This window comes from Dendrobates tinctorius, unplaced genomic scaffold (assembly GCF_039654945.1).
Source record: "Dendrobates tinctorius isolate UK_male_01 unplaced genomic scaffold, ASM3965494v1 ptg000035l, whole genome shotgun sequence".
NCBI lineage: Eukaryota > Metazoa > Chordata > Amphibia > Anura > Dendrobatidae > Dendrobates > Dendrobates tinctorius.
In genome coordinates this window covers 43,337,163-43,364,632 of record NW_027361703.1, presented here as the reverse complement: position 1 = coordinate 43,364,632, position 27,470 = coordinate 43,337,163, and the positions used below count along the sequence as shown (strand labels likewise).

At 45.6% G+C, this 27,470-nt stretch overlaps 1 protein-coding gene across 4 annotated transcripts in view; it reads right to left on the bottom strand.

Moving 5' to 3' along the window:
* Positions 1 to 27,470, bottom strand: part of HDAC10 (histone deacetylase 10) — a 150,369-nt gene that overhangs the window by 91,880 nt on the left and 31,019 nt on the right. For all 4 annotated transcript variants that reach the window (XM_073573436.1, XM_073573438.1, XM_073573439.1 and 1 more), the window contains exons 4-8: positions 26,359 to 26,455; positions 24,429 to 24,526; positions 23,871 to 23,975; positions 13,883 to 13,951; positions 2,353 to 2,479 (exon numbers count right to left, since the gene is read on the bottom strand). In XM_073573436.1, coding sequence (XP_073429537.1) covers positions 2,353 to 2,479; positions 13,883 to 13,951; positions 23,871 to 23,975; positions 24,429 to 24,526; positions 26,359 to 26,455 — 496 coding nt within the window. The remainder of the gene's footprint in view (positions 1 to 2,352; positions 2,480 to 13,882; positions 13,952 to 23,870; positions 23,976 to 24,428; positions 24,527 to 26,358; positions 26,456 to 27,470) is intronic.

Below are 27,470 nucleotides of genomic sequence, written 5' to 3'. Positions count from 1 at the left end.
TTTTGTATTGATGAGTTCACCAGTGTTTTCTTTCTTTCTCAGGATGTACCAAACTGTAGATTTTGCCACTCCTAATGTTGTAGCAATTTCTCGGATGGGTTTTTTCTGTTTTTGCAGCTTAAGGATGGCTTGAGTAGATGAATAAATGAAGGGCACAGCAAAAATAATAAAGAGTACTAGCGGGTTCACCAATGATATACTCAAACGTATATGGAGAAACAAAAGAGGAAAGCAGTATATCTTAATCTGGGAACTCCACAATATCTAAAAAGATAAATTTTATTAGTTTATGACACAAACAACACAGCAAATCATTAAATCATTTAAAAAATGCAAAAAATGCAGTCATGTCAAAATCATGGAATGATGATATATAATGACTCTCCCACAACAAAAACCCCATATGGCGGTAATCACAATGAGTGGATAACAGGCAGATCAACTCAACAATATGAATGATCACACATTGTATACAAAAGACAATGTCTTAAATAAATGAAGGCCTAATAATGGCAATACAAAAACCGCTATTCACAGCACCATGTGAGCCAATGGAGGGAGTGATTGAGAATATAATAAGCCTCAAGATCACAGCCTTCAGGTAAGGTGTTCAAAGGAAAACGCACGATGTAAAATACCTAACCATGGGAATGAAGACTGTCAGCCCCTAGACCAATGAATGCACAGAGGGCACAGTTGTGTCCAGCATTACAGATAAATGGAGTGCCGGATGGATGTTGGGAATGACCCGTGGGGTAAAGAAGTGGGGAGAGCAAGGCCCCACGCGTATCGCCACACTCTAAGTGGCTTCTTCAAGGGAGAATAAAGAGCTGAAGGAGTACATGTGTCGCAACTATATATAGCACAGTCACATCTGATAAATAATTAATAGGTACTAACCCACGAGGTGGAGAGCGTTGCATGGCCGCGGCCATCTTGTCGGCGTTGTTAGTAGATGAATAAAGTTATTCAAACGTCAGTGACATCACCAGGAACACTAGCGCCTGCGCAGTAGATGCCAGAAAACAAGGAAACTATGGCGCATGCGTCAGAAACACGTCGGTCAGTTGTAATCATGGCCGACATAGAAACATGTATAAATGTCAATACCGAGTACAGGGCGCCTGCGCAACCATCCGGCATTATTAGTGCACATAGCCACAGATGTTAATTCATTAATGAGTAACAGGCGCTACTGTTCCTGGTGATGTCACTGACGTTTGAATAACTTTATTCATCTACTAACAGAGTGTGGCGAAACGCGTGGGACCTTGCTCTCCCCACTTCTTTACCACACAGGTCATTTCCAGCATCCATCCGGCACTCCATTTATCTGTAATGCTGGACACAACTGTGCCCTCTGTGCATTCACTGGTCTAGGGGCTGACAGTCTTCATTCCCATGGTTAGGTATTTTACATTGTGGGTTTTGCTTTGAACACCTTACCTGAAGGCTGTGATCTTGAGACTTATTATATTCTCAATCACTCCTTCCATTGGCACACATGGTGCTGTGAATAGCATTTTTTCTATTGCAATTATTAGGCCTTCATTTATTTAAGACATTGTCTTTTGTATACAATGTGTGATCATTCATATTGTTGAGTTGGTCTGCCTGTTATCCACTCATTGTGATTACCGCCATATGGGGTTTTTGTTGTGGGAGAGTCATTATATCATCATTCCATGATTTTGACATGACTGCATTTTTTAAATGTTTTTAATGTTTTGCTGTGTTGTTTATGTGTCATAAACTAATAAAATTTATCTTTTTATATATTGTGGAGTTCCCAGATTAAGATATACTGCTTTCCTCTTTTGTTTCAGCTTAAGGATGGCTTGTTTCATCTGCATGGGGAGCTCCTTTGACAGCCATGTTTCCTTCACAGCAAAACCTTCCAAATGAAAGCACCACACCTCAAATAAACTCCAGGCCTTTTATCTGCTTAATTGAGAATGAGATAACGAAGGGATTGCCCACACCTGTCCATGAAATAGCCTTGGAGTCAATTCTCCAATTACTTTTGGTCCCTTTAAAAACAGGGTGGCACATGTTAAGGAGCTGAATGTCCTAAACCCTTCATCCAATTTTAATGTGGATACCCTCATATGAAAGCTGAAAGTCTGAACTTCAATTGCATCTGAATTGTTTTGATGTTGTCTCTGTCCAAATATATATGGACCTAACTGTAAATGATAACCTTTAAAAGCTAATGTCTCCACAATGGAGAGGAGGAATTTAAAAATAAAAAAGGTGTTTTTGCAGCTGTGCAGCCACTGTTTCGTGATGTGGCCAGTTTAACATGCTATTACTGGTGAAAGGTCCTCTTTAATTAGGTATGGCACTGTGTACCTGGTTCCATGGTAGATTTATATTAAAGCCAGTTCCTTTGCCCTTTCCAACAGAATCAAAGTCCGATTCACGCAGCATTGGCCAGAATGATCCATGTTCATAGCGATGCCAAGAGAAATAGAGGACACTAACATACAAAGAAAAAAAACACACAAAAGAAATTCACTTCACATTCCTGCATAAGAAAATATACCGTATATATTTACTTATATGATCATTTCCATCTTCATTTATGTTGTGAAAGCCATACTTGCTTAATTCAATTTATTTCTATAAAATATGGTTAATACAGAAAGAGACAGACAAATGACTAGCAAATCACCTATTTTGTCTTGTGCCAAAGACCAGAGTTATCTATAATATAGTCATATGTAAAAGTTTGGGCACCCCTATTAATGTTAACCTTTTTTCTTTATAACAATTTTGGTTTTTGCAGCAGCTATTTCAGTTTCATATATCTAATAACTGATGGACTCAGTTATATTTCTGGATTCAAATGAGGTTTATTGTACTAACAGAAAATGTGCAATCTGCATTTAAACAAAATTTGACCGGTGTAAAAGTATGGGCACCCTTATCATTTTCTTGATTTGAACACTCCTAACTACTTTTTACTGACTTCCTGAAGCACTAAATTGGTTTTGTAACCTCATTGAGCTTTGAACTTCATAGCCAGGTGTATCAAATCATGAGAAAAGGTATTTAAGGTGGCCACTTGCAAGTAGTTCTCCTATTTGATTCTCCTATGAAGAGTGGCATCATGGGCTCCTCAAAACAACTCTCAAATGATCTGAAAACAAAGATTATTCAACATAGCTTTTCAGGGGAAGGATACAAAAAGTTGTCTCAGAGATTTAACCTGTCAGTTTCCACTGTGAGGAACATAGTAAGGAAATGGAAGAACACAGGTACAGTTCTTGTTAAGCCCAGAAGTGGCAGGCCAAGAAAAATATCAGAAAGGCAGAGAAGAACAATGCTGAGAACAGTCAAGGACAATCCACAGACCACCTCCAAAGACCTGCAGCCTCATCTTGCTGCAGATGGTGTCACTGTGCATCGGTCAACAATACAGTGCATGCATAACGCCTTTTTGTATGACCAAACAACTCAATCTTTGTTTCATCAGTCCACAGGACCTTCTTCCAAAATGTAACTGGCTTGTTCTAATGTGCTTTTGCATACCTCAGGTGACTGTTTGTGGCGTGCTTGCAGAAACGGCTTCTTTCACATCACTCTTCCATACAGCTTCTCCTTGTGCAAAGTGCGCTGTATTGTTGACCGATGCACAGTGACACCATCTGCAGTAAGATGATGCTGCAGGTCTTTGGAGGTGGTCTGTGGATTGTCCTTGACTGTTCTCAGCATTCTTCTTCTCTGCCTTTCTGATATTTTTCTTGGCCTGCCACTTCTGGGCTTAACAAGAACTGTACCTGTGTTCTTCCATTTCCTTACTATGTTCCTCACAGTGGAAACTGACAGGTTAAATCTCTGAGACAACTTTTTGTATCCTTCCCCTGAAAAGCTATGTTTGAATAATCTTTGTTTTCAGATCATTTGAGAGTTGTTTTGAGGAGCCCATGATGCCACTTTTCATAGGAGAATCAAATAGGAGAACTACTTGCAAGTGGCCACTTTAAATACCTTTTCTCATGATTTGATACACCTGGCTATGAAGTTCAAAGCTCAATGAGGTTACAAAACCAATTTACTGCTTCAGGAAGTCAGTAAAAAGTAGTTAGGAGTGTTCAAATCAAGAAAATGATAAGGGTGCCCATACTTTTGCACCGGTCAAATTTTGTTTAAATGCAGACTGCACATTTTCTGTTAGTACAATAAACCTCATTTGAATCCAGAAATATAACTGAGTCCATCAGTTATTAGATATATGAAACTGAAATACCTGTTGCAAAAACCAAAATTGCTATTAAGAAAAAAGGTTAACATTAATAGGGGTGCCCAAACTTTTACATATGACTGTAGATTGGTTATAATGCACATTTTCCCTGAAACAACTGTTATGTTGGCATTGCATTTTTCAAGCAGACTGTCAGTCATGACTAAGCTGATGTGCTCAATCCTGGACTGGCATTATGACGAGAGCATAGAACCTAAGAATCAGCATACAATAAAGGCCCTGTTACACATAACGATGTCCCAGCGCTCCCACCAACGATCCGACATGGATGGGATCGCTGGGATATTGGTAGGCTGATCGCTGGTGAGCTGTCACATAGACAGCCTCACCAGCAATCAGGACCAGCGAGCAAGCTGGTCTCTAATGTAAACATCGGATACCAGGAGCCACGCGGCTCTTGGATACCCGCTGTTTACCTTGGAAACCGGTGTACACTCTGGTTTCCAAGGTAAACATCGGTGGCAAGATCGCTGTGGCGTCGCAAGATCGCTGTGTGTGACGGGGCTTTAAGTCATGACATCACATTCTCCTTATTGCAAAGCTTGCATTAAGTCGTGACATCCCATTCTTCATATTGCACAGCTTGTACTAAGTCATGACATCCCATTCTCCACATGGCACAGCTGGCAGTAAGTCATGACATCCCATTCTCCATATGGCACAGCTTGTAATAAATCATGACATCACATTCTCCATATTGCACAGCTTGCATTAAGTCGTGACATCCCATTCTTCATATTGCACAGCTTGTACTAAGTCATGACATCCCATTCTCCACATGGCACAGCTGGCAGTAAGTCATGACATCCCATTCTCCATATGGCACAGCTTGTAATAATTCATGACATCACATTCTCCATATTGCACAGCTTGCATTAAGTCGTGACATCCCATTCTTCATATTGCACAGCTTGTACTAAGTCATGACATCCCATTCTCCACATGGCACAGCTGGCAGTAAGTAATGACATCCCATTCTCCATATGGCACAGCTTGTAATAATTCATGACATCACATTCTCCATATTGCACAGCTTGCATTAAGTCGTGACATCCCATTCTTCATATTGCACAGCTTGTACTAAGTCATGACATCCCATTCTAGATATGGCACAGTTGGCAATAGTCATGACATCCCATTCTCCATATGGCACAGCTTGCAATAATTCATGACATCACAATCTCCATTGCAAAGTGCGGAATTCATCAGATGATTTTATTAAAAAAATAAATACATTATCTGGGCACCAATGTAGACGTGCAAAAAAAAGACAGGTCTGCATCTCGTCAAAGGAAACACAATCTGGGCTACATATCAATGAACAGATTTTCAATTTGTTGTCTTAACCTGTAGCATTATTATCCAAAATCGCAACCTTTGCAGAACAACAAAACTGAAGTTCAGAAAACAGCCATGTGAAAAAAACACCAGCCTTCACAATGTGTGAATCATGGTAATCACGCCAAGAGGTGATGTCTTATGTGCCATGGGGATGTAAGACCAGAACTCACTTTAAAATTGCAAAGTCTTATATTTTTTCCCTATTAATGTAAAAGAGATGCCTGGATATATTTTGGTTTATAAAGAAGAAGACTTTGCTATTTAAATTGACTAATGAAACAAGAGAACAAGGGTTTAGTTCTTGGTGCAGATGACCATGTGATATTATTATATCTTATTAGTATTAACATTATCTCTGCCACCAAGACACTGGACCAAAATATACACTGTGAACAGTTGGAAAAATTGCAAGTCCCAATGCATCAAGATAGGTGACACATAATTATTTTATTAAATCAGGTAACAACAAACATGATCACAAAACAATGACATAGACATATATTAAAACGTATTAAAAATAGGCGCGCACACCCAGAAATTAAGAAGATCAATGCCAAGAGGAAAAACAGGATTTTTTGGGTTGCTTACCGTAAAATCTGTTTCTCGGAGCCTTCATTGGGGGACACAGAGACCATGGGTGTATGCTGCTGCCACTAGGAGGCTGACACTATGCACAAAAAAAGGTTAGCTCCTTCTCCGCAGTGTACACCCCACCGACCGGCAGGAAGTTCCTCAGTTAGTGAGAAAGCAGTAGGAGAAGTAACAGAATAGATTGAAAGCAGAACAAACAACTCAACTGTAACAAACCGACAAACATAAGAACAGGAGTTGTAGAACATGGGAGGGTGCTGTGTCCCCCAATGAAGGCTCCGAGAAACAGATTTTACGGTAAGCAACCCAAAAAATCCTGTTTTCTCGTTCGCCTTATTGGGGGACACAGAGACCATGGGACGTCCCAAAGCAGTCCCTGGGGTGGGAAACAAACTTCCATCAGGCCAGTGGACTCGCCACCGCAGCCTGCAGAATCCTAGAATCCTTCTACATAGGCTGGCGTCCGCCGAAGCGTAGGTGTGGACCCTGTAGAATTTCACAAAGGTGTGAACCGATGACCACGTTGCAGCATTGCAAAGCTGCAGCGCGGAAGCTCTGTGGCGCACCGCCCAGGAGGCACCCACCGCCCGGGTAGAGTGCGCTCTGATCCCTGGAGGGGCCACTCGATGCTTGACCCGGTATGCCTCCAAAATTGCCGATCTGATCCAGCGCGCAATAGTGGCCTTTGAGGCTGGGTGATGAACAGAGAGTCTGACTTCCGCAAGGAAGTCGTCCGGGCTAGATAGACTCTCAATGCCCTGACTAGGTCCAGCTTGTCCAAAGACCGCTCCCGAGGGTGAGCTGGGCTCGGGCAGAAGGATGGCAGAACAATGTCCTCATTGAGGTGAAACGAAGATACCACCTTCGGAAGAAAAGAGGGCGGAGGCCGCAGAACTACCTTGTCCTGATGAAGGACCAAAAAAGGAGAGCGGCAAGAAAGTACCGCTATTCCGACACGCGCCGGATGGAGGTAATGGCCACCAGAAAGGCCACTTTCCAAGAAAGGAGGGAAAGGGAAACGTCCCTGAGAGGTTCAAAAGGAGGACCCTGCAGAACCTGAAGAACCAAATTAAGATCCCAAGGATCCACGGGAGCTCGGTACGGAGGAACCGTGTGAGCCACACCCTGGAGGAAGGTTTTGACCTGGGGCCGGGAGGCCAGCGTTTTCTGAAATAAAATGGACAGTGCCGAAACTTGACCCTTCAAGGAACTGAGAGCAAGCCCCGCATCCAGCCCTGCCTGAAGAAACGCCAGAATAGAAGGGAGCGAAAAAACCAAGGGCGCGATGTCATTGGCCTCACACCAGGAGAAATAGGCTTTCCAAGTACGGTAATAGATCTTCGAAGAAGAAGGCTTTCTGGCGCGGATCATGGTATGAATTACCCGATCAGAGAATCCTGCCCATCTCAAAACCTCGGTCTCAACAGCCACGCCGTTAAATTGAGCGACCGAGAATTGGGGTGGCAAATCGGGCCTTGAGACAGCAGATCTGCCCGTCGGGAAGCTTCCAGGGGGCGTCCGCGAGAAGGTTGACAATGTCTGCGAATCAAGACCTTCTGGGCCAATTCGGGGCGATGAGGATGACTGGAATCCCCTCTGCTTTGATTTTCTTCAACAACTTGGGAAGAAGAGGCAGAGGAGGGAACAGGTAGGGGAGCACGAACTGTGACCAAGGGACGGCCAGAGCGTCGGCGCCCACTGCCAGAGGGTCCCGAGACCTGGACACGAATTGTGGTACTTTCCTGTTGAGGCGAGATGCCATGAGGTCTACATCCGGGGTTCCCCACCGACGGCAGAGCAGATGAAACACCTCCGGATGTAGGGACCATTACCCTGCCGCGAGACCCTCGCGGCTGAGGAGATCGGCGGCCCAGTTGTCCACGCCGGGAATGTGAACCGCGGAAATCGTTGGAACAAAGGTCTCTGCCCATTGAAGAATTCTGGACACTTCCGCCAGGGCTGAGACACTCCGTGTCCCCCCTTGGCGGTTGATATACGCCACCGCTGTGGCATTGTCTGTCTGAATCCTGACAGGCAGGCCCTTGAGGCGCCTTTCCCAGTGGACGAGAGCTAGATGGATCGCCCGTATCTCTAGGACATTGATCTGCAGAGCTGATTCCTGAGTCGACCATCGACCCTGAACAGTGTGATTGCGGAACACTGCACCCCAGCCGATGAGGCTGGCGTCCGTAGTGACAATCTGCCAGTGAACGGGAAAAGACCGCCCCAAGAGAATGAGGGGAGACGTCAACCACCAGTTGAGAGACCGCCTGATCCGGCAGGAAAGGCGAACCGGACGATCCAGAGACAGAGCCGACCTGTTCCACCTGGACAAAATGGCCTGCTGGAGTGGCCTGGCGTGAAATTGGGCAAAGGGAACTGCCTCTATCGCCGCCACCATCTTCCCCAGGACCCTCATGGCTGACCTGAGGGATGGAAATCGTGTGATCTGTAATGATCGCACGCCCTGCTGCAGGGAAAGAATCTTGTCTTGTGGAAGAAATACCCTTGACCGACGAGTGTCGAACAGAAGGCCCAGAAACACAAGGCGTTGAGTAGGGACCAGACAGGACTTTTCCCGGTTGACGATCCACCCAAAACTGGACAGGGTGTCTAGAACGATCGCCACACTTAGGCGGGCCTGTTGAAAGGAGGGGGCCTTGATCAGGATATCGTCGAGGTACGGAAAAAGAACGAGACCTCTGATCCTCAAGAAGGCCATCAACGCCGCCATAATCTTCGTGAAGACTCTGGGAGCGGTGGCGAGCCCGAAAGGAAGCGCGACGAACTGGTAATGTTCGTGAAGAATCGCAAACCGCAGGAACTTCTGATGTCCGGGAAATATGGGCACATGTAGATAGGCATCTTGGATGTCTATGGAACCCATGAATTCCTGCTCCTCCATGGAAGCAATTACCGAGCGAACTGACTCCATCCGGAAGTGGCGAAGGCGAACTCTCTTGTTGAGTAACTTGAGATCCAAGATGGGTCGAACTGTCCCGTCCTTTTTCGGCACCACAAACAGGTTTGAATAAAACCCTGTGAAGCGTTCCGATTCGGGAACGGGCACAATCATCCCGGAACTGAGAAGAGAGGCGATGGCCGAACCGAACCCCGGGACCAAGGCCGGATCCCTCGGCGGACGGGATTGTAAGAAACGATCCCGTGGAAGAGAAATGAACTCTATTTTGTATCCTGTTGATACAACCTCTCTGACCCAAGCGTCCTCTACTGAGGCGAGCCAGACTTCGCTGAAGAAGAGAAGTCGACCTCCCAATTGGAAGGGACCCACGGGAGACCGATGGTAGTCATGCGGACGTAGACCGTCCAGATCTAGATCTGGACGTTCTTCCCTGGGAAGAGTGGGACCGCCAGGACGGAGTGGGCCTGAAGGAAACCTTCTTTCTTTCCTGACGTGCCTGTGGCCTTTGCTGGTTGGAAGGGTTTTCCGCCGTATTGAAACGGCGGAAAGTCCGACAGGGACGAAACTGACGCCTTGGAGGAGGTCTGCGAGGCTTGGAGGGGAGAAGAGAACTCGTACCTCCAGTAGCGTCCTTAATAATCTGATCCAATTGTGATCCGAAGAGACGCACTCCCTGAAAAGGCAGATTGGTCAGAGACTTTTTAGAGGACAAGTCCGCCTGCCAGGCCTTGAGCCAAATTGTACGTCGGATTGCCACGATATTACTTGACGCCTGAACTGCGCAAGATGCGGCATCCAAGGAGGCAGAAAGCAGATAATCCCCCGCATGGGAAATCTGATTGGCGAGATCGGCCAAATGCTCTGGTCGTGCCTTAACCAGAATGCCCTGCCGAAGGTCATCTGCCCAAGTGGATATGGCCTTTGCTGCCCAAGAAGAAACAAAGACTGGACATACCGCTGCTGATGCCGCTTCGAAGGCAGATTTTGCTAGAGATTCTATGATCCTATCATTAGAATCTTTTAGCGATGCCACACCTGACAGCGGAAGGACCGTATTATTAGAAAGTCTGGACACGGGAGGGTCCACCGAGGGAGAAGCGGCCCAGTTGTCCGTGAGCTCTTTAGCAAACGGGTACAGCACGCTGAGACGCTTTCCTCTTTGAAAGCGTCTGGTCGGATCTTCTCTCTCCTTTGTAAAAATCTTTCCAAACTCAGAATGGAAGGGAAACACCCTGGATGGTGTTTCCGCCCGTCTGGACGAAACCTCCTGATCTGAGGATTTCGCAGGGGCGTCAGCGATGTCAAAGGTATGGTGAATCGCGGCAATGAGGTTTTGCACCGTAACCTTCATGTTCGCATCCTGGTCCGAATCCAGCTCTAAGACCCCTTCCGATTCCGAAAGCGCTTCGCCTGACTCGGGGGAGGAGGCCCGAGAGGGAGACTGCTGGGGACTATGGGGTGAGGTAGGACGAGGGGAGGACTCCGCCTGGAGGTCCTGCCTGGGCCTCTTGCGACTGCCGCTGGCTGGGTCAGATGGGACGTCCTGAGACGTGCTGGGTCCCGCCGAAGCTCCCAAGGGCAACTTGTTCAGAACGGCTACTAGGGACTGAGACACCTTGATGAGGTCTGCCACTGACTGTGATTAAGAGGAGGCCCAACCCGGCATGGGGGGCTCACTCGCCCCTGGGGCTATGGATGGCTCCTGAGCGGCGTCGGGCTGGACGCAGAGCAGGTACGATCAGACTTAGCGTTGGACATAGTGAAAAGAGAGGCAGTGCCAGCCGGTTGGGGGACAGAAGGCAGAGAAGGGTGTCAGTCTGCAGGTGCAGAGCTACTCACGGTCCGGTGTCCCCAAGGGCGACGCTCTCTGATCTGGCTGCAGGATGAGGCCAGGCCAATCCGGCTGAAAAAAGGCCCAGCGACCGAAATCCGGCAGGGAATGAGGTCCGGCTGGCAGGCTGAGAAGATGGCGACCACCAGGGAAAGGGCGCGCTGCCAGAGGGAGAAGGGCGGAGCTCGCCGCAGAGATCCCCTTAGCACCGCCCGCTGTCCAATAGCAGGCTGGTGTGAGGCAAGGGGGCTGGGAAGGCCTAGGACGGGCGGGAGTGAAGCCCGCTTAGAAGAAAGGGGCAGGGGGCGTGGCCGCGACGCAGCGGTAGGCCCGAGATGAAGCCGGGGCCTAAATTAATAGCGCCGGCCGTCTGTCAGCAGGGGGTCGGTGCGGAAGATGCGCCGCAACACCGGGCCGCAACCCCGGGCCGCGTCCCTGCTTCCCACAGCCCGACCCCTGTATACCCCTGCCGGAATGAAGAAGAAACGGGGGGGGGGCGCAGAACAAGGCCCGAAAGAAAAGGGGCCTTCATGGATGCGGCGACCGTGAGGAGAAGCGGGCGCGCAGGCCCTACCGTGGTCCCCTGGCGACCGCCTTAGGATGAAAACGCCGGGGGACCGCTAGACCGCATACTCACCCAGGCCGGGGGCCACAATAAAGGTACCTGAGAATCCCACGCTGTCTGTCGTCTTTATGGAATCCACGCCTCGTCCAACCGTCAGGCTCTGGTAGGCGAGATGGTGGGAGGCGGGGGGCAAGGACCGTCCGTATAGCTGGCACGCACCTGTGTGAGGCTCCTGGTCCTGCCGCGGAGACCTATGAGGATACAGGGTGGCAGTACACGCCGTACTCATAGTCTCTTTGTGGGAGTACGGATGTGACTGTTCACTCCGTATCCCTCCGAAACCTGTAAAGGAACGACGCACGGCGAGGTAGATAGGGGTCTAATAAAAGACCCGTGTCCACCTCCTACTGACACTAAGCTAAACTGAGGAACTTCCTGCCGGTCGGTGGGGTGTACACTGCGGAGGAGCTAACCTTTTTTTGTGCATAGTGTCAGCCTCCTAGTGGCAGCAGCATACACCCATGGTCTCTGTGTCCCCCAATAAGGCGAACGAGAAATAGGAATTGTGTATAGTAATTAATGGTAGGTCTATGTGGATAAAATTGTAGAAATGCCACAATACATGTCTCATAAGAATGGTATGTATATACTAGCATCAGAAGAGACAATATAAATGTATGTAAGGAGATCCCCTTCCCTTCAATTTAAATTGACTGCGTGTCTTTCTTCTTCAGTTCAGGAAACGGGCTGCTGAACTCTGTAATGTATTATCAAGTTACGAGCCATTGCAGGCTTCAGCAACAGGGTCCCTGAATGAGAGCAATGTTTGGTGTATCTAACACACTTTACCCTTTATTTTCATTGTCCATGATTTATGCTACAAACATTTATATTGTCTCTTATGATACTACTAGATGGAGGCCCGATGCCATCACATCAGGAGGGCGGTAATGTCACGATGGGGGCAGGCTTTGCAGCGATGAGAATCCCTCCCCCCATGTGCTCACCCACTTATCCACTCTCTTTCCCCATGTGCTGACTTCTCCCGTCTGTGCTCTCTTCTTTGACCTGTCTACCCCATGTGCTATCCTCCTTGTCTGCTGTCTCTCTCCTTCCTGTGCTGTATCGTTTGAGCTGTCTCCCCCCTGTGCTCTGTCTCTCTACCCCATATGCTGTCTTCTCCTTTCATGTCATCTCTTCTTTGACCTGCTGCCGGGATGGGATCAGCCTAATGATTCACTGCGCCTGCCATCTTTGTGCAGACAGATAGCGGCGATCACATTAAAACTGCGCATGCTCTCCTCCTGTACAAAAGATGGCAGCGGTCAGTGAATCATTTGGCTGATCCCGGCGGCGGCGTGTTCGCGACGGTGTTCCACTGGTGGTACCGCACAAGAGGCTGCGTACAGCGTATACAGTATGTGTGTGTGGTGCATAGGGAGTATACAGTGTGTGTGTTTGTGTGTGCTGTGCATATGGCGTATACAGTGTGTGTGCGTGTGGTGCATATGGCGTATACAGTGTGTGTGTGTGTGGTGCATACGGCGTATACAGTGTTTGTGTGTTGTGCGTATGGCGTATACAGTGTTTGTGTGGTGCGTATGGCGTATACAGTGTGGGTGGGTGTGTTGCGTACGGCGTATATAGTGTGTGTGGTGAGTACGGCGTATACAGTGTGTGTGTATGTGGTGCGACGGTGTTCCGCTGGTGGTACCGCCAGCAATTTCCATATTGAGACACCCATCACTTGGGTGTCCCAATATGGCGGTCGGTGAACTTCCGCAGCTTAGAATTCTGGGATCCAGACACATCTGGATGAAACAGGATTTGAAGACAATACAAGGTAAGTATATATTAAGATTATATACATACCATTCTTATGAGACATGTATTGTGGCATTTCTACAATTTTATCCACATAGACCTACCATTAATTACATACACAATTCCTCGCTTTCTCTTGGCATTGGTCTTCTCTATTTCTGGGTGTGCACCCCTGTTTTTAATATGTTTTAATTATGTCTATGTCACTGTTTTGTTATCATGTTTGTTGTTACCTGATTTAATAAAATAATTATGTGTCACCTATCTTGATGAATTTGGACTGGTCGGTTCTTGTCTCCTCTTCAATTTAAATTGACTGCGTGTCTTTCTTCTTCAGTTCAGGAAACGGGCTCCTGAACTCTGTAATGTATTATCAGGTTACAAGCCATTGCAGGCTTCAGCAACAGGGTCCCTAAATGAGAGCAATGTTTGGTGTATCTAACAATCTTTACCCTTTCATTTCATTGTACATGATTTATACTAAATAAATATTATGCATATAATTAGCATACACACGCGCACGCACACATGCATGCAAACCTTGGGTCATCTTCAAAGATGTACTGGATTCCTTGTCCATGGTGAACATCCCAGTCAACAATTAGAATTCTGTACAAAAAGTTCAAAAGAAAAAAGCATTTATAAATTATATAGAAATATTAGTTGACAGCTTGTCCCAGGATGCGGACTGTAACAGAAAATACATCTACTTAAAGGGGTTGTCCACTACTCAGACAACCCCTCCTCAATCTGAGAGTTTGCCCCTTTTAGAACACTTAGGCTAAGTGCACACGTACCGGAACTCTCGCGGAAATTACCGCGAGAATTCCGGAATTCCAGTCCGCGGGAAAATCGCATTTTAAATTCCCGCGATTTTCCCGCGGAAAAACTAGCATTTTGCAAGCGTATTTAGCTTGCAAAATGCCAGCGTTTTCCAAGCGATCTGTAGCATCGCTTGGAGAACTGATTGACAGGTTGGTCACACTCGTCAAACATAGTGTTTGACGAGTGTGACCAACTTTTTACTACTGAGGCCGCCTATGCAGCATCAGTAGTAAAAGATAGAATGTAAAAAAAAATAAAAAAGGGTGTTATTCTTACCTTCCGACGTCCCGCGCAGCCGTTCCCAGTAATCCTTTGCGAAAATGCCCGCGATGGCGTCCGTTCTCGCGGGATCGCGATGTCTCGCGGTCATTCGCGATGACGTCGCGCGAATGACCGCGAGACTTCGCGATCCCGCGAGAATGGACGCCATCGTGGGCATTTTCGCAAAGGACTACTGGGAACGAGAGCGTGGAGAGAAGCGGGAAGGCTGCGCGGGACGTCGGAAGGTGAGAATAACAATATTTTTTATTTTTAAATTCTATTTTTTACAGGGATATGGTACCCAAAGCCCGGAGGACAGTCTCCTCTCCTCCGGACCGTGTGTACCATCCGCAAATGTTCTGCTTACTTTTCGCATGGTGTGCACAGCCACATGCGGGAAGTAAGCGGAACAATGCATTCCTATGGGTGCGGGATCGCCGCGATTCCGCAAATTAATGAGCATGCTGCGGTTTTTACCGCGAAGCGATTCCGCCGCGGTAAAAACCGCAGCATTAGCACAGTATTGCGGAATCCCATAGGAATGCATGGGATGCTTATTTTTCGCGTTTTCGCGGCAAAATCGCGCGGTTAAAACCGCCGCGGAAACGCGGAAAAAACGCCAGGTGTGAACTCAGCCTCATACTTCCTTCCCGTGTCGGCACTCGCATTCCTGGGGCTCACGTGAGAGGTTGTTAGTTGCGTCATGTGAGCCCTGTGCCCAATCAGCGCTGGTCACTGTCCCCCCGCCTTGGGCTGTGTCGAACATCAACAGGAAGTCAGACAGCAGCAGGCATGGAAGATGAATGTCTTAACAGGGCAAACTCTCAGATTTAGAAGGGGATGTCAGTAGTGGACAATCCCTTTAAAGGGCAGAGCTCTTGTCCCAGGACAATGACTGCACTCTATATAAATAAATATCCAGACTCGTAGAAATTACATTGTGGAATTATGAATAGTTGTAATGCAGAAGTATTATCTATTTCGAATACACAAAATATCCAAGTCAAACCAACATGGCGGTACCTTTGCTTGTTGTCCCACTGGCCTATTTAGTCAAAGGGCAGTTCAGTGCAACAGGAACCGCTCTGTACTACATCGCTGAGGGCAGGTGATAGGATGATGCTACCTTCTTCTCTTCCCTTTCACCCCAGCACTTCGAAGTATGAGCTTCATGCAGCAGGACCTGCTGGGCACAGGAGCCAGTGATCCAAGAGGCATGCACCCACCGCCATCATGCCCGTGATTGGCCAGCAGAACCAACAGCACAGGAGCTAGGCATGGACCCCCTTGTGCTTGCTAGCACCTATGCCATGTTGTACATTTCTGTATTGGACTTTGATGTGGGTGCTGAATGCTTCAGCAACATGTCCAAACAGAAAATGGTGAGCACCATTTTCCTGGCTTGGTATCATCCACATGTCACTGCACATTCCTGCACAGCACTTCGATGTAGACAGTGAATGAGGCAGGAATGGCTGTCCTCAGGTTAGTGAAGTAGGAGTAGCTGAGCAAAAAGCACAGGTTAGTGCAGCAAGAGCTGCTTTCCCGGTACACTGCCAAGTGCAGGGCACAGTGGAGCGAGCATGGATGAGACGGCTTCCTCCTCCGTCCGCTCCCCACTGTAAACTCTAGTATAGCACACAGGACCTGCTATGGTATGTATGTTCTCATAAACAAAGGGGCTGATTCATCAAGGCTGGAATAGTGAATATTCACACTACGCCAGTCTTGCTGGAGAAGAAGGTGCATGCCATTATGTCAGAAATGTCAATGTACAAAACGCCTTCACTTTTAATGACTTTGAATGGCAGATGTGACCATGTCAACATCCCACCCTGCCTCCTCACCAGCTCCACCTATTTCGGTGGAGCTGTTTCAAACTGATGTGAAAATCAAAATTTTTAATAATTGTTGCTGTATAAAAAGGAATTGCATATGGATGACAATGAGAAAAAAAAATCAAGTTTTCTGGCTGAAACGCGGACCATATTGTATATGCCCGTATGAATCTAGCTTTTTAATGTACCCTAGAGTTGTTCATAGCTGTAACCTCTGGACAGGCAGATCTGTCAGTGAAGAATATTAAATCGAGGCATCTAAACACTTAGTTTCATCATCAGCAGTACTGTCCAATCTGCGCTGGCTGCCTCCCAGGATGAAAATCTGGAGGTACCCTTTAAAATTCTTCTGAAGAGCACCATTCGCAGAGCTAACCTGTATTTGAGAGAATTGTAATCAGATCTCACTTATCAGAGACCTTACACAAAATGGCCCTGATTCATCTGGCGTTCATGCCAGTCTTGATGAGCAGGTGTGTGGTACTACGAAGAGCCTGAATCTTACTCTATGAATTAAACAAGTTGTAGCGTCCTGCTCCAACCACCCCCGATTTTTGGCAGAGTTGAGCAAAAGTTGCTTGAAAATGCCAGCTCCACATTGTGCATACATTTTGTGACTTTTTCTAGATTTTTATGTCCGTGATTTTCACTTGACCTATGTTCTGAGGTTATGATAGAAACATATTATCATGGAACATTGTGTAGCAACTGCCTGGATAACCAGTTAGGGTGCTTTCACATTGCGTTTTGGCACCTGTTCAGTGGCCCTTTAGGGCTTACATCCGGACCCTTCACAAAACGTAATATGGACGTATGTACCAACGTAGCCATAGACTATAGGCATCATTTTTGGGCATATACACCTGCTGGAGGTGGACATTCAGACACAGTAGACTGAATCTGAGTGTCCGCCATCAGTAGGGGTACACTCCCGAAAATGATGTACGAAAGAGAACACATTTGCTCTGTCAGCACCAGTACAGTCTATGGCCGCTTTGGCGCATATGCCCAAATTCCGCTTTGCAGGGCATGCGAACATAAGCCCCAAAGAGGGCACTGAACTGATGCCACAACACAACGTGAAAGCACCCTTAGGCTACTTTCACACATCAGGTTTTCGGCGTCAGGCGTGATCCGGCGTCGTGCCGGAACGCCGGATCCGGCAAATGTTTTGTAAAACCTGATGTGCCGGATCCGTTTTTCTGCCGGATCCGTCTTGTTCTTGCCAGACAAAACCGGATCCGTCTCATCCGGTTCATCCGTTTTTCGACGGATTACGCCGGATCCGGTTTTTAAAATTGACCCTTGTGGCCTTCCGAACGGGATTGGCTACTGGAAAACTATATATAGCGTGTTCCTACAGCCCTTCTTTGACAGGTTGTAGAGGAGAAAGTGCAGGTTGGAGAGAAGAGCAAGTTACTGGCGAAGATGGATGTTGTGATTGGAAATATTTTGAAGAATTTGGCGGATTTTATAGCGGAGGCGAATCGTTTGAGGGTGATTGTTCTGGAGAGGGAGAGAGCGAGACAGCAGCGCATCAGGCATCGTAGACGACGTTTGTGGATCCACCCCATCACAGCCAAGAGAATGACGCGTGGGGTCTATTCTACACTCTGCATGGACCTTCGACGAAACCCGGATAAATTTTTTGGATATGTTCGGATGAAAATGGAGAATTTTGATTACTTGGTGGAGCGCAATGCACACCTCATAAGAAAAGCGGACACCTATTGCCGCTTCTCTGTTTCACCCGCAGAGCGTCTGATGGTGACTTTAAGGTAAGCCACATTTATTGGATGTGATCGCATCAGAGCACACTTTCACTGCAATCTTGTTGGTGGTAGTTTGTATCTCCAAGTGTTATAGCTCAGTTTTGGTATGTAATGCTGTGATTTAAAACTAATTGATTGTTTTTTAATTCCCCACAGATTTCTTGCAACTGGAGAATCCTTTTCGTCACTGCATTTCCAGTACAGACTCGGGATTTCCACCATATCTGGAATAGTGAAGTACACATGCCGTGCACTATGGGACTCCTTAGGCCTGTTTCACACTTCCGTTTTTGTGTCCGCCAAACGGATCCGTTTCCGTTTTTTTGACGGAAACTGATGCAAACGGATCCGTTTTTTTAAAAACGGATCCGTTTTTTTGACGGATCCGCGGTAACCGTAATGGAAGTCTATGGGACAAAAAAAACGGATCCTGCAAAAAATGGCGGATCCGTTTTTTTACGGAAAACAACGGATTTTGACGGATTTGAAAAAACGGAAGTGTGAAACAGGCCTTAGCTGAAGAGTTTTTACCAGAGCCCACAACAGAGAGGTGGATTGAAATTGCTGACAAGTTTCAACAGATATGTCAGTTTCCCAACTGCTTGGGCGCTGTGGACGGGAAACATATCCGCATTGTAAAGCCAGCCGGATCGGGATCGGAATATTTCAATTACAAGAAATATTTTTCAATTGTCCTCATGGCCATCGCTGACGCGGAATACAAATTTATTGCTGTTGATATTGGGGCCTATGGCCGCTCCAATGACTCTCAAGTTTTCAAACTGTCTGCCATGGGGCATAAACTGTATGGAAACACCTTCCAGTTCCCACCACCTAGACCGCTGCCGCAAACATCTGGTCCACCTATGCCATTTGTCTGTGTAGGGGATGAAGCCTTCCAGCTGTCAGAACACCTTTTGAAACCGTACTCTAGCAGAGGATTGACAAGACCAAAACGCATTTTTAATTACCGCCTCATAAGAGCAAGAAGAATGGTTGAATGTACCTTTGGTATTCTGACAGCCAAATGGCGGGTCCTATTGACTGCGATCAACCTCAAGACAGAAACTGTTGACGAGGTGATCAAAGCTTGCGTGGTACTCCACAATTTTGTTATCTGCAAGGAACCCATTTCCATTGAGGACACCTCTGAAGAAACCACCTTGCAAGATTACCATGACATTACCACTAGAAGTTCTGTGACGGTTTCAGTAATGAGGGACAATTTTGCACTATACTTTATGTCACCTCAAGGCAGAGTACACTGGCAGGATGACAGAGTGTGAAAGATTTGTGCCCAACCAAACTTGTGTACCTTCTGTACCAACAGTATATACCTTTGCCAACCAAAGTTGGCTATCTTGTCATGGTCTCTATTTTTACCTTTAGGCCACAGGTGTGTACCTGGTTGTGTTTTATGCAAAGTATTTCACCTTTTAACAAAAGTTGTGTACATTGTTAGGAAATCACCAACAATAAACACAACTTTTTAGGTGAAATACTTTGCTTCAAACACAACCAGGAACACAACTGTGGCAAAAAGCAAAAATTTACCCACAGTTATATACCTGGTTTTGAATACCTTTTTACCTTTTAAATACCCTGTATTTAACCTTTTTTTTAAACATATTTCGCCGCAGAAAGAAATGACAGACAACCAGTGTAAACAATAATTTAACTTTTATTTAAAATATTTTTTTTTTGTAAACTGTTTTTAAAGTTAAAAAAACTTTTTTAATAAAGGTTTGAAAAAAAACTGGGCATTTTTATTACAAAACACACATTACAAATCTGTGTAGTGTGGGGTGGAAATACTGCTGGAGGGGCTGCGGGACACTTCGACAATGGGAGTGTGGAGAGAGGACTGGGATCGTGGTGGGGAAGGAACAGTTAGAGGTGATGGTGTGGAAAAAGCTACAGAATGGGTGGACATGTGGGAGGCAGAAGATGTGGTGGGCGGTGGAGTGGAGGGTTGGGCAGGGACTGTAGGAGCAGATGATGTTGATGGAAAGTTGTATGGGGAAGGAGTTTGGTACGGGGAAGGAGTTTGGTACGGGGCAGGTTGCTGGAAGTGGGGAGATGTCTGGTACTGGGGAGGTTGCTGGTACTGGGGAGGTTGCTGGTACTGGCCAGGTTGCTGGTATGTAATAGGAGGGGGAGGATGGAAAGTGGCTGGAGGGGGTGCAGATGTAATAGGAGGGGGAGGATGGAAAGTGGCTGGAGGGGGTGCAGGTGGAGGAACTACATTGGTGGGAGGTGGAGGTTGGGAGGTAACCTGCTGTAGAGCACCGTGGCACGAATGCATTACATGCATCTGCTGGGTAGGAGATAGTGTTGCCATGCGCTCCACAACAGACCTGAAAAAGGTGTGGTTTGGCGAAGATCTTGCTTCTGAATGCATGGTTTGCAGAAGTGTCTTCACCTCCAGAATGCTGGAGTTGATCTGCTGAAAGCCTGCGGAAATTTGCTCTGACAAGACTTTTAGACAGTTCTGGAAAGATGCATTCAGATGCAAGAACTCTGGCGCATAAGTCTTTTCCTGACCCCTCTGCCGCTGCCGCCCAGTACCCGCAGGTGTACTAGAGGTGGCAGGGGCAGAAGGGTGGGGTAATGGGAAAGCGATCTCCTCACCAGCAGCTTCATGTAATATAGGTGGCCACGATGCTCCTGTGCTGGTGGATGGGACAGATGGGTCGAATGTGTGGGAAGGCTGGGAAGGTGCAGATGTACCGGGGCGGTCGAAGTGTCCCTCGGTGCCGGTCTCCTCAGGGATCGCCTCAGAAGGGTCCAATCGTGCAGGCTCCCGAGTGCTGCTCACCGTGCTGTGGAATAAAAAGAAAAAAAAACAATTAAAATAGTGACATGGTATGGCCCTGGCTGAAAAAAAAAAAGTTACATCTAAACATTTTTTTGTCACATGTGGTGTGTAATATTTACCTTCTGGTGAGCATTGTCTCCCGGAGGAACGACAGGGCTCGTGCGTACTTGTACTTGCTCCTGCGTCCTCCAGATCCACTCGGGGCCCGCATCTCTTTATTGAACTCCTTCTTGAAACGATCCCTCACAGACCGCCACCGCTTCACAATTCTCTCCCCTGAAACGAGAAAGGACAAAGTGGTTAGTATACAACATCAGTGTTTCCCAAACTCCAGTCCTCATGGTCCCCAGGGGTCATGTTTTCAGGATTTCCAAAGTAAATAGAAATCCTGAACACATGATCCGTGGGGACCACGAGGACTGGAGTTCGGGAAACACTGGTTTAAATCAAGCAACCGGTACTGTATATACTTACGCTCTTTAATCTGGGCCCAAGCTTCGAGGTCCTCCCAGCGGTCCACAAGGAGCGAACAGATTTCCTCCCAGAGTCGTCGGGTAACGATAAGGTCAGCGTGGCGGCGGTCAGCCATATTCCAGAGCGGCTCCCTTTCTCTGACGAGATCGATGAGGCGGTCCACATCAATCCCTCCATCCTCACCGTCAGAGTCGGGAGCACGCTGTGAAGGCTGTTAAAGAAAAAGACAAAAATAACATAATTAGCCTCCACAAAAGAAATGAAATAAAAAGTGCAAAAAAAACAAAGCAAAAATATTCATACTTACACGCTGGTGACCGCCGCGTTGCTGTCGCCGACGACCCCGGGAGGCACTGCGAGGACCTCTTGGCCGAGCACCAGATTGGGAAGACTAGAGAAGAAAACAAAAAATGTTATGTCTTTGGATGTAGGCATTTGTTTGCTGTGTGTGGTCTGCAGAACATTGTTTTCTATGTGTTGTGTGTAGTGTGATGTTGTGTTTCTGCGTTTGATGCAAAAAACTTACCAATTGTGAGCCCACTCCAAGTGTCTGTCCACCCCTTCCTTCTTCTTCTGGGAGCTCCTCTTCATCTTGTGATTCCTGTTTTGAAATAAAAGGCAATGAATAGACATATATTACAGAGATGATGGATTTTGGAAATAAAAACTTACCATCAAACTCTGACGATGCGAGGGAGGGCTCCCAGAAGAAGATGTGCTGTCTTCCTCATGGCCAGACTCCATGGCTGTGGGTGGTGTTCCTGCTGCTGCCATTGCTGCTGCTGCTGCTGCTGCATCTATTGGGCGGCTGTTGAATAAAGAGAAACAAAGGGCCAATGAATATCTTGATATTCCATAGCCCTAGTTTGGAGGAATGGGGGATTTGATAATTACCGTCTCTCATCTGCTGCTGGACTCCCCTCCCGTTGTTCAGCATGCTGCTCCATTTGGGGTGGTGCTGATGGTGCTGCTGCAGATGTCTGCTGCCTTCTCCTGCTCCTGGTTCTTGGCTTGGGTGTCATGTTGGGTGTGGCTGAGGGTCCCACTGTCTTGCTTTTATATATGTCTTGTGGGCAGAGCTACTGAGCATGCTCAGACCAAAAAAACCGGATCCGGCCACCGGATCCGGCTGTCGCCGGATCAGGCGCATTGCGGCGCATTGCGGCGCTCATAGGCTTTCATTGTATGAAAAAGCCGGACACGCCGGATCCGGCGTGTCCGGCTTTTTCGCCGGAGACAAAAAACGTTACAGTAGCCGTTTTTTCCAGACGCCGGATCGCGTCACATTGCCGGATCCAGCGAAAATCGGATGAAACGCATGGCCATCCGGCTCAATCCGGCTCTAATGCAAGTCAATGGGGGGGAAACCGGATCCGGCATTGCATTTCGCCGGATCCGGTTTTTGTCAAAAGCGCCGGATCGCGCCTGACGGCGAAAACCTGATGTGTGAAAGAGGCCTTAGAGGTGGACTACTGCTGGCAGTATACATACAATAGCCATCGGCCACTATCTCTTCTGACTCCCTCACACCCATCTATGTTCGGCTCAGTCAAATTTAATTATATGTATGTGTTTTATTGGGGACATCTGAAAAAGCTGATGCCAGACAGCTCTAAAGGCAGCTTATCTCCGGGAGATCAAAAGGGGAGAGCATTTAATATCAAACTTTCTGACCTTTCTCTCCTACAACAACATCTGTCAGGGGAAAGTAGGGAGGCCCCCATACACATCAGATGGTTGGGCGGGCTTGACCATCTTTTATATAATGTGTATTGGGGCCTTAAAGGTAACTCGACAGTTGATTAATGCTGCTCAAACCACAAGCAAGAATCAGACACTGGCCGAGTTAGTGCAGACAGGTAGGTCTTACAATGAAGTGTTGCAGTGTTTCAGAGAAAACATAATATAAAAGGTGACATGGGAGTCTAGGGGAGAAGGCAGGGCGGAGAGAATCTAATCGGGACTAGTCTCAGACTAGTCATCCAAGACCAACATTTACTGATCAGATTCTCAAAGCATGTCTTCTCTGAAAATGTTGCAGCATTTTACAGTATAACTTACCAGGCTGCAATAATGCAGCCAATGTCTGATTCATGTTGCCCGTGATTCAGGGAATATTAATCTGCTGTCAGGTTCCCTTTAACACCTACTTGAGATTTTTATTTCTTATTGTGTAAAACCATGAGACGCAAAGGTACGCCTGCTGATGGGTCTAATCAACATAGCTCTGAATGTGAACCTTATTATTAGAGTAATGTGTCATTTTATTATTCATGTGCAAAAATCTTTTAAAAGTACAAAAAATACCCTTGTCATTATAGGGGCTGTAGCGTGTATAAGTATTCACAAGATAATAGGAACAGCTTTACATTAGTACTTGTCACCTACATGCAGAGAGTAAAGAAGCACACATTTGCACACATTTTTCATTACAGTACAATAAAAGGGTCCCACTAATATTAGTCACATGAAGCGTAATAGTCCTGGAATAATGTAGGCTTATCGTAATTTGCCATCTTATGTAACACATTGTGACTCACCTCTGAACGTTGTACTTGCTTTTCGCATATTCTGCAGCGACAGCAACATTATTAAAGACACAAAATCCATTGCTTTCACTTCGCTGACTGTGATGCCCTGGAGGTCTGAAATATTATAAAAGAAATAAAAACACAATAGATTTAGCCAACTACAATTCATAAAGAACAGAACAAACGTTTAATTCTTTCTTGGCAAAATATCTTTTAAAATGGTTTTTCAATTGGAAATGCAAAACTTTCCCTCTAAAAATTATGAAGACCAGAATTTAGATGGGGGCTATAGGTGAACTAAAAATATTAAAAAATGGCATTATTGCAGCTATTTTACAATAGAAATCAATAAAATAAAATGTCAACTTTACACGTTTGCCAATGTGGAAACCACGCGGCATAGAAGCTAGGTGAGTTTCCTAGGCACATAGTACATCTCGTTTGTATATAGTTGTGTGTTGTATGGGGACAAGGAGATAAGCCACTGACAGACATGTATGGCGTTAACACTCCAAGGAGAAGTAATACATTCAATCACTCTACAGTATTACTGGTATCCATCATTACCTTATAAGAGCCATTCCATTCAGAGCCTCTCCGGACATCACCGCATCAACAAGCTGCAGCGTGCCACCAAGTGACAGCTTAGCACAGCGGTATGAATTCTGCAGAAAATTACAGGCTTACAATGTAGTAATGACAAGCAAAATGTGTAAGCTTAAAGAAGCCCTCCCACAAAGCTTTTTCTTCATTACATGTGTGTATGTGCATGTAATGTAGAGTGAGCGTACTGATCTACTCGCCTACAGCTGCTTTCTCCGATGTCCAGCATTGTTCTGGTCCTCTTCTCAGTGATGTCACCGCTCTACAGACTCTCTGGGTCACAGTGCGCTCCGCATAACCCAGAAGTGATTTTTACAATGTAAGTCTATGGAGTGTCAGAAGGAGACTCCATAGGTTTTCACTGTAAAATAAACTTCTGACTCACGCATAGAGTATTGAGTGAGCGGGATAGTCTGACGTACGGTGACGCCACTGAGAAGAGGAGCAGAACAGAGCTGCGTACCGGGGAAGACTGCAGTAGGTGTCTATATATATATATCATATACACACTACTTTACATACATAGATTTAGTAATAAAAAAATCTTCATGGGAGGGCTTCTTTAAATAATCATTTACACGAAGAACCTTAAAAATCCTATTATATAGTTCTCTGCTCTCCACTTTAAGGAAGCAATATGCAACCATACATTTTCATAACATAACAAATTATCAACATTGCTTCTTTTTAACCAACAGTTAGCTTGTCATAGACACAGGTGACACTAAATCATTGGAAACTGACCAACATCAATGTGAGAGGTTGGCAAGTAAAGCATATCCACCTGAATGTATGTGTGTGTCTGTACACATATATGTAGAGCAAGTCGGACTATGTTTGCATATGATGGGTTCATATCATCTTCAGCATTATTTTTCAATTTCCTATAATCACTGACATAAAGATTGAATAATATTGAGCAAGTACACATTAAAAACTATAATTAAAAAGGCAGCAAAATTATAATTTTTGTATTTTGTGCTGAATATCTGACAAACAATTGACATGACGCTTTTTCTGACACGTGTTAAAAAAAAGCACGGAAAAAAGTGACGTGCACTATTGGCACAATTTCTCAGTCAAATGAATGAGAAGTTTGTTGCAAGCAGAAACTTCAAAACTTCAATACAGCATACGCTAAGGGTATGTGCACATGGCGTGTTATAACGCTGGCGTACTCACTGTGCTTTAGCTATAGAAACACGCTTTAGGAAATCACCAGCAGTGTTTTTCCTGGAGCATTTTTATTTGCATTTTCTTTGGTGTTTTAGCGGAGGCCTCACTGGCGGGGGCAGCCTTTTTTTTGGCAACTATGCATAAAGCAAAATAAAGTAGTAAGCAGCTTCGAAATGAAAGACTCCAGAAGCAAGGACGGATCAATTGTTTTAGCCTGTTCACAGCTTTCAAGGCCTGAAGTAGTTAAAAGAAGCTGAAAAAGACGGAACAAAGTACAGCAAGTCGTCATTCTTTTCAATATTTATTGAGCGCTTTTTCAGAGAGATTCTAGCCAGAATCAGCCAGAAAAAACATCATATCCTAAGGGGGAAACTCGGTTGCTTAAAATTTCCACTGCAAAAAATTTCTCCCACAAAAAAAAAGCTGCAAATCCTACATGAAATATTTCTCCACATTGTTTGAGCACATCATCTCTTTAGTGTACTGTATGGCTGGACTCTTTTTGCAGAATTTCTTCATACACGTCAATGATATTTCAAATTCTGCCCTGAAATCTTTAAAACAAAGGTGTTTAAAAAGTGCCATAAAACTTTTAAAGGTCACTTTGTAGCTAAAAATGCAGAAAAGTCTGAATGTCATCCAAGGAAAAGACTGATTAGAATACAAAATCTACCCCAAAAGTCAAACAACCTCATTATAGCAGCATTATAGATCCTACCTGATGAAAGTATGCAGCAATATACTTCTTTGACGTTTCCCTCAATTCATCTACATCCATAGTCTGTGTACCTTTAACTACATCAAGATATTCGGGACTGAAAACAAGTAGGGAAGACATCAGTAAGGTCAGTGCATACAAATTAATATCCTAATGCAGACTTTAGAAAGTAAAGATTACCTGTCTCTGATCAATTTTTTGCTCCGATTATAACTGCTATTCGGCTCCAGTGGCGTGGGTCTTTTTATTTAGTGCGTCCATTATGCTTATTTTTAAGATGTTTACCAAGGGGACAGTTCTCACAGGCTTCTCTTAGGATGTACCTTTATGCTACTCTGCATTATTACCTTATGGGCAACACCCACTTGATATAACATTAAAATTTAGCATATTAGGCACTAAATAAACAGATCCAGAAGCTATATGGTGGAACAAATTAAATAGACATCCTCTTTAAAGTATACTTGTCATTTCAGGTAACTTTCCAGAAACAGCGACCATGTGCATGCAAGTTTTTTCATATATTCTAAAAGGCAGCAAAGTGGAGCCAATCGGTGTGAATCTGGGTCCTGACACCCCCACTGATCACTCAAAATGCTGGTAAAATGCACAGATTTGCAAAACATGAGAGTGTAGAGTGGTGTACAGGCTTAACTGTACACCACTATGACAGTATGCACTCCTGCAGGAGCTGTGCACTTTAGAACAGTGTTCTTAACGATTGGTGGGGTTCTCAGGACCCGGAACACCTTTGCAGTATCTAGAAGACATTTTAAAAAAATATATAATTACACCTTAAAAAGAGCAGATGCAAAGAAAGTAAGGCTACGGTATTCTGTATTTTTTTTATTTTTCACAACCATACGCTGATCTAATTGGCTACTGAATGCCTCAGGACTATCTTTGAAGTTGCTCTACATTGAAAATGAATGAAAGAACCTAAATCTTCTATCAAAAAAATGAAACCGCAGTTCCTCTTTCAACACACACGATAAGGAATGAATTACTGCGGTATTATTATACAGTGGCATGCAAAAGTTTAGGCACCCCTGGTCAAAATTACTTTTATTGTGAACAGTTAAGCAAGTTGAAGATAAAATGATCTCTAAAAG